At 43.8% G+C, this 8,211-nt stretch overlaps 1 protein-coding gene across 1 annotated transcript; it reads right to left on the bottom strand.

Moving 5' to 3' along the window:
- Positions 1 to 77: 77 nt before the first annotated feature.
- LOC111966198 (protein tyrosine phosphatase domain-containing protein 1-like) lies at positions 78 to 6,662 on the bottom strand. Its single transcript, XM_023990651.2, has 10 exons — positions 6,299 to 6,662; positions 5,725 to 5,821; positions 4,937 to 5,102; positions 4,769 to 4,849; positions 4,532 to 4,653; positions 4,295 to 4,432; positions 3,156 to 4,189; positions 2,632 to 2,826; positions 375 to 485; positions 78 to 271 (listed from the first exon to the last, which is right to left on the bottom strand). Exons 2-10 carry the CDS (start codon positions 5,732 to 5,734, stop codon positions 137 to 139), a joined length of 1,992 nt encoding a protein of 663 aa, XP_023846419.1. The 5' UTR covers positions 5,735 to 5,821; positions 6,299 to 6,662; the 3' UTR covers positions 78 to 136.
- Positions 6,663 to 8,211: the final 1,549 nt, after the last annotated feature.

The raw sequence follows: 8,211 nt of genomic DNA, 5'->3' as shown, positions 1-8,211 counted from the left end.
GATCTTTCGTATACAATACACTTACTGTACAATAATGACAAAAATATTGTGTGTGAAAAACTATCCAAACTGCACAGGAAGGCACAACATATGTTTTAATATAGCAAGGGATGGTCTGGGACAGAATACACAAGGTTTATGGGATCAGTACAGTAGGGATGGGCGCCATATCTGGTACCTCATCCTCCTCTATGGCAATAAACCTCATGTCGTGTAGGACCAGCCTAAGGATCTCTGTCATGGCCGGATACACRGCTGAGCCTTTTCCCATCTGTGGAGAGTCAGAACGGTTGAGATACCCATTGAATAATATTTATTTTTTTAAACTGTGCCGCGGTTTAAAAAGGAGAACCCTACATCATCTAGTGTTCTACCTTTGTGAAAGCCTTGATYGTGCGCTCCAGGAAAGCAGCCTCCACCTCCTCTGGAATTGTGAGAACATGAGCCATACAGTCCAGAATGCACACTAACATCTCCCTGGGAGCCTGGAGGGGATGTGGTTGAATAGAATAGAATACAACTTTATTGTCCATTGCTTAGAACTAAAATGTGTCTTCTGCCTTTCACAACACCCCCAGATACACACACATCCTTGGATGAAGAGCAACTGTGGGCATTAKGTGCCTTGCAGGAGATCGTACATGGGATCAAAGACCAGCACCCTCTWAGCTGCCAGTTCCATTCCCATTTTGTGTTGCCTGGCCCACGGCTTGTACCAGCAACCTTCCAGCTGCTGGTCGGCCTCTCTAACCTCTAGGCTACTGCCACCCCGAATGAGTTGGTGAACTGAACAGAAGTAGTCAGTASAAATTAATTTCATACAGTATGGAGCTATTTATGATTGGGTCCAGAGTGAGAAGCTCAGTTGGTAGAGCATGGCACTTGCAACGCCAGGGTTGTGGGTTCGATTCCCACGGGCGACCAGTACGAACAAATATGAAAATGTATGAACTCTACTGTAAGTCACTCTAGATAAGTGTCTGCTAAATGACAAATGTACAGTACCAGTCAAAGTTTGGACACCCCTACTCATTCTAGGGTTTTTCTTTATTTTTACTATTTTCTACGAGGTACTGTAGAACAGTAGTGAAGACATCAAACTATGAAATAACCCTTATGGAATCATGTAGTAACCAACAAAGTGTTAAACAAATGAAAATAGTTCATATTTTAGATTCTTCAAAGTAGCTTCCCTTTGCCCTTTGCCCTTGACAGCTTTGCACACTCTTGGCATTCTCTCAACCAGCTTCATGAGGAATGCTTTTCGAACAGTCTTGAAGGAGTTCCCACATATGCTGAGCACTTGTTGGCTGCTTTTCCTTCACTCTGCGGTCCAACTCTTCCCATACCATCTCAATTGGGTTGAGGTCGGGTGATTGTGGAGTCCAGGTCTTCTGATGCAGCACTCCATCACTCTCCTCCTTGGTCAAATAGCCCTTACACAGCCTGGAGGTGTTTTGGGTCATTGTCCTGTTGAAAAATAAATGATTCTCCCACTAAGCGCAAACCAGATGGGATGGCGTATCGCTGCAGAATGCTGTGGTAGCCATGCTGGTTAAGTGTGCCTTGAATTCTAAATAAATKATTGACAGTGTCACCAGCAAAGCATCCCCACACCATCACACCTCCTCCTCCATGCTTCACGGTGGGAACCACACATGCAGAGATCATCCGTTCACCTACTCTGCATCTCACAAAGACACGGCGGTTGGAACCAAAAATCTCAAATTTGGACTCATCAGAACAAAGGACAGATTCCCACCGGTCTAATGTCCATTGCTCGTGTTTCTTGGCCTAAGCAAGTCTCTTCTTCTTATTGGTGTCCTTTAGTAGTGGTTTCTTTGCAGCAATTCGACCATGAAGGCCTGATTCACGCAGTCTCCTCTGAACAGTTCATGTTYAGATGTATCTCTTACTTGAACTCTGTAGCATTTATTTGGGCTGCAATCTGAGGTGCAGTTAATTCTAATGAACGTATCCTCTGCAGCAAAGATAACTCTGGGTCATCCTTTCCTGTGGCGGTCCTCATGAGAGCCAGTTTCATCATAGAGCTTGATGGTTTTTGCGACTGCACTTGAAGGAACTTTCAAAGTTCTTGAAATGTTCCGTATTGACTGACCTTCATGTCTTAAAGTAATGATGGACTGCCATTTCTCTTTCCTTATTTGAGCTGTTCTTGCCWWAATATGGACTTGGTCTTTTATCAAATAGGGCTATCTTCTGTATACCACTCCTACCTTGTCACAACASAACTGATTGGCTRAAATGCATTAAGAAGGAAAGAAATTCCACAAATTAACTTTTAAAAAGGCACAACTGTTAATTGAAATGCATTCCAGGTGACTAACTCATGAAGCTGGTTGAGAGAATGCCAAGTGTGTGCAAAGCTGTCATCAAGGCAAAGTGGGTGGCTTTTTTGAAGAATCTCAAATATAAAATATATTTTGATTTGTTTAACACATTTTTTGGTTACTACATGATTCCATATGTGTTATTTCATAGTTTTGATGTATTTACTGTTATTCTACAATGTAGAAAAGAGAACAAATAAAGAAAAATKCTTCAATGAGTATGTGTCCAAACTTTTGACTGGTACTGTAAATGTAATGGCCTACAGTAAGTGCTGCTGACCTGGTCCAGTGGTTTGAAGACAGCCTCTGAGTTTGCAGGGTCACTGTTGTTATGGTCCAGATTCTGTACATCCTCAGCGGAGATGACTGGCTCCTTCAGCTGCTCCAGCCAGGTCCACATCAGCCCAGACAGCACAAACGGGTCCTTCTCCAATGTACACAGCCTCTCCCATGCCCCTCCCATGTTCAACTCTGACTGCAAAAACACACAGAATACACAATCAGTGTCACCAAAACCCACATCAGGTGTAGTGGCGCTAATAATCTAACGCCACTCCAGTATTAAATTTCAAACCTCTATAAACTCCAGTATTAKATTTCAAACCTCTATACATTTATTTTATGTACAAACGTAGTTGTCAGATATTGTTCAGGTAAACAGGATTAGTCAATTGTGCTATGCTACTCTATTACTACCACCACATGTCTGACTAGACTATTTCAATATATTATATTGTATGTACAGTATTCCAAAAGGTAGATACAGTATTTGAATAACAATGGTGTTGAATATGAAGTTCGTACCTGCCAGGCTTGTAGTCTCTCCCTGTGCTCCTCCTCGCCGTCCAGCTCCAGATCCACAGCCAGGGCCTGGGCCACCAGCAGCTGCCTGGCCTCCTTGGACAGCTCTGTCTGGATGGTGATGAAGGGCACCTCTGACTCCTCTATCTGAGACACATCACCATTGTTCGCTAACTTGTCCCTCTGCTCCTCCTTCCACCTGAACAACATGCTGCTATACCCTTTCTTCTCGGGGTTGCACTCGGACTCGCTGCGCTGGCAGGCTTTCTGTGTCTTCTTTAGGAGCGGTGATCCCTCTGCGAGGCTCTTCTGCTCCCAGAGGGAACCATCTTGGGAGCCGTAGGTGGTGGTTATTTGCCTGGGCCCCATGGGTCTGCCTGTGGCCGGGGTCCTAGGCAGGGAGTTCAGGGAGGGAGAACAGGCCACAGACATGTTGCAAGCGGACAGCGAGTTGGAGAGGGGTAGGGTCGGCAGGTTCAGCTCAGAGCCCAGCCTCCGCAGGTCCGACTCGCTGTAGCTCAGGCTCTTGCGGTGGTAGAACAGGGGCGGTTCGTTGGCGTGCCGGGGTTTGGTTGGGGGTCCCGGTAATCGGGGCTGCCCTCCGAGGCCGCCTCCCCCGAAGCTTCCCTTGGTGAATCCAAAGTCACGATAGCGCTCAAACTCTATCTCCTCCTCGGCCGTCATGTCAGGGATGTCCAGCATGTCCTCCTCGATGACCTGCCGGTTCTCAGCGATGTCCAGCAGCAGCTTGCAGATCACCTGGATGATCTTGGGCAAGTGCCTGAGCTCCCGCCGCTCATAGCCATGCAGCATGTGTCCCTGGCGGGTCAGGAACTGGGACAGGGTGATGGGGTTAGTCCTGGGCTCAGCGCAGGAGAAGATACTCCTGACAGGGACCAGGAACTGGGCAAACTCCCGCACGCAATACAGCTGACCTCTGGTCTGGATGGAGTTGGGTCGTTTGGAACGCACAAACACGATGGCCTGGTCAGCGGTCATCCTGGTGGCGAAGACCAGGTAACACGCTAACAACACACCTGATGGAAGACAGTGGCAAAACCATTAGCGAGAGGGTCAGTCATGTGACCACAAAGCATAATCATTCGATTAATAATACAACTTTTTTGTGTCCTATACATTACCTGTTCTTCCCAGACCAGCATGACAGTGGACAGCCATTTTCCCCTCCTGCATCGCAAAGGACATGACCTTCACCATGTCKAGGATGGATGTGAGGGAGGCCACCCCATAGTCATTCCAACCAAAGTTGTAGAAATATACTGGAATATAAGGGCAGTCATTATTTAACCATTCACACAGTAAATTTGCCTTGGCTCCCTTCAGTTTTTCTCATTGTAGAGGAATGGTCATAGACTTACTGTTGTTCTCCATGAAGACCTCYGGTTGGTAGGAGAATCCACTCTCTGATTCCAGTGCATTGGGACCACAGCTGGCGTGTTCCCCAGGTCTCTGCAGGTTTATCACTGTCTTCAGGCCACATCTACACACACAAACACAAACAATTAATAATACATCAATTCATTTATTTGATCTATACTAGCAGCATTGAATTGACTTATGGCGACAGCAAACCCTGAAATAAAATATYGTGTTACCTTTTAAATTGGTCAATAATGTTGTACTTTTCTATTAATACAGTAGAGGGCCTGGCCATGGCAAGTAGGTTTTCCGTGACCCTGAAAGGAAAGACATGTTTCTACATTAAACTTACAGGTATAATCCACTTACATTCAACATTTTTATATAGCCTTTCTGATTCCTACCAGGAGGAGTAGAGGCCTTTGATGGCTTGCTTGTCCTCGCTCCAGCGGGCAGGGTTCTCATACTTGCAGTTCTGACCTCCACACCCTATGGAGCATTGTGTGGCCCCAGGGATGACGTGACGTATCACCTCCCCCACCAACGTGTACTTCGACTGGGGTGTCCTGACTGGGGGTACGCATGGAGGGTTGGGGGGGTTTGAAAGGAGACAGGAGGGGTGTTGTAAAACAATGTCCTCTCATTTCAACCAGCTGACCTCAGCAGTTTACATTCAGAATTATATTTTATGTTGCAGTCTGGAAAGAACTGATACTTCAATGAACTACCATACATGTACATTTTGACTAGTGGAGCCCAATCAATATAATAAAGCGTACACTAGTGTGTCTTCTTACGGAAACAAACTGCAGTGACAATATCTGTGATTAGCACATTGTAAAGAAGTAGTGTCAAGCTTAACTATGAGTTGTTCCCAATATAAAGAAGTAGTGTTAAGCTTAACTGAGGTGTTCACATTGTAAAGAAGTAGTGTTAAGCTTAACTGAGGTGTTCACATTGTAAAGAAGTAGTGTCAAGCTTAACTATGAAATGTTCAGCAGGGAGTGTGCCATCTACAGCAAGCTAATCTGTCGTCTGGCACACACCACAAGGCTTAACAGTATTACAATAAAAATAGCAACGCAACACCCTGTTCAAACTCTCTTCAAATAGGTTGATAAATGATATTAGTTAACGGTACTACATGATCCTTTATGTTAAAAATGTGAGTAATGATATAGTGTAGGCATACCTGACTCCATGAGGGGGTAGGGGACTCCACTGCTTGTCTGAGGGTGGAGTGTTGTATGACTGAATTCTCAAGCAAACCTCCACTGCCATGGCAGTGCCTTGGGACACACACTCACGTTAGTCTAAGACAAAACCTCATTTACATTTCATAGTAGTGAAATAGTGTGGTAGGTCCTTATATTGATCAGTTTACGACGCTACATTGTAAAAAAAAAAAACATACTGGAAGCAGTTACCTGTAAGTTACTGTAAAAACAAGTACAGTGTGTTACTGTAAATTCCAAAGAAAGCACTTCTTTACAGTAATGTACTGTTAAACCAAAGTTTATTTGGAATTTACAGTAACATACTGTACTTTTTTACAGTAATTTACGTTTTTTTTATTCATTTTTTACAGTGTACACACAATCAGAGAGCAGTGTCAGCTGTCAAAGATGAAAATCCAAGATGACCTAGGTGACATCAACCATTATAATCCATAATGTAATAATCCATTTAGGAATTGGAACATGGCTAGATGGTGCCTACCTACATCATACAGCAACCTCCCAATAAAGTATCCTCAGCACGTTTACCTGAAGCAAAACGATTGTTGAGTTAGTGATCGTCAGCATCTTCAGACATCAACATAAAACTACTCCACTTTCCCACGTTGGACCACTGACGCGGCAATGTCCTAAAATGCTTTCTTTCTCCGTTTTGGTAGTCCTGCACCACCTCGGGTCTTCAGTTAATTCAGTGCAGATTATCTTTGTAAATTAGGGTGGGGCAACAACACCATCCACTTCATCCTTTATGTTCACCAGGAACAGGCATTTTGCTTCAGCCATAGGAATACAGTACCCTGGCCTGGCCTCCACTGTGAGGTGTCAGAGAAAGGAGGACCATCAGAGGTGTAGGTTCATCTGTAGCATGGCTCTGAATGGTAACACACCTCACTCCTCATTCATTGGACATGTACTGCACCTAGCTCCATTCCTGACTCCTCCCTCCGGATTAACCCACTAATCTCATTGCTGTAGAAGTAGGTTCAAGAGGCAAAGGCCCCCGTGGCCACTTCACCTCACAGTAGAGCAAAAAATGACTGATCATCTCTGACCATCTGTTTGAACTCCCTTCAGTTGATAAGCACAATGAGATAATATTTGTTTGACATTTCATTACTGGCTCCGGGATCAATCAGCCAGAGATATCATGTGATCAGAAATCAATACATCCAATTTTACCTCGGTCCGAATGGAAAAATCCCCCCAAACAATACAAAATATTATTTTAGGGGCCAGTCATCCCTTTCCCCGTTGAGAGGACAAAATTCCTCTCTGCCTTACGGTATCCAGAGGACTGACTACTGCAACGTGTGTTAGATACCAATCATGGGTGCAATAGTGTTATTCTGAGAATTTTGATGTCATCTATATGGATATGTGAGGTTTAATATGCTGTATGTCTATGGCCATCTGTATTCTGTTCAGAGTAAACCTCTATTGTACTCAGACTTCCCCCTCAGGCCATCACACTAAGGTGTGACCCCCTTCCTAGAGAATGTTAGCTGGTTTGATCTGATTGGCTATCATAGTTGTATTACTTCTGATTTGGTCTGTGGTTGGTCAACAACTGATTTCAAATACAAACAGGTCAAATGGTATAAAAGTAATAGTTGACCATTGTTCTGTCTCTTTTTGCTCTTGTCCACTATATGGAAAAGGTTGTATGTAAAATGCTCCGCACTACAATACCAAAATATGAACTGTAATCTCATGGAATCATTCAGGGTGCTATGCTGTACTGTATATATATATATATATATATATATATATATATATATATATATATATATATATATGTACAAGTTACAGTACATTTGTTTGTTTGATGTGAATAACAACCTAACTGAAGCAGCTATCATTAACTGTGACATCCAGTCTCAGATACTGCGGAGTAGCCTGAATGACATAGGAAGCACTGTCAAGTTAGCTCCTGATTGGATTACCTGAGGTACGTGAAAGCTGATTATGTATACATCCACTAAGGAAAGAAGTAAAAGATATGACGCTGACTTATCTTAGGCCACTCTTTAAGGACGCCACAATTAATGGTAATTGGGTCTTCTTAATTGGAAGAGAAAGTGTTACCTCAGGTTTCCTTGACGTCCCTCTGGTAAAGTAGAACCTTCTGGTATGGCAGAACGTGTTGCCAGCAATGGCTTTCAAAACAGATGATTGATGAATGTGTGACAGGATCAGGGGGCTCAATTGATGAGAAGGATCTTAGTTAATATCAGTCTTGTTGGATCCTCTGGGGACACAATGCAACATTATGCAGGACTGTGCCATTACACATCACCTCATTTAAAGTGTGACCAAATACCACTACTTTTCTGCTCAGTTGTACACTCTTTTGTACAGATACCTAATTGTGTAGGAGTCTTACAGTCTTACATAAAGAGGGTGATACATGACCTCTGGGTGAGAGAATGCTGTTGAGAAGA

Source organism: Salvelinus sp. IW2-2015, linkage group LG7 (genome assembly GCF_002910315.2).
Source record: "Salvelinus sp. IW2-2015 linkage group LG7, ASM291031v2, whole genome shotgun sequence".
NCBI classification, from domain to species: Eukaryota; Metazoa; Chordata; class Actinopteri; order Salmoniformes; family Salmonidae; genus Salvelinus; species Salvelinus sp. IW2-2015.
Note: the sequence above shows the minus strand (reverse complement) of the source record. Positions and strands in the feature narration are given on the sequence as shown.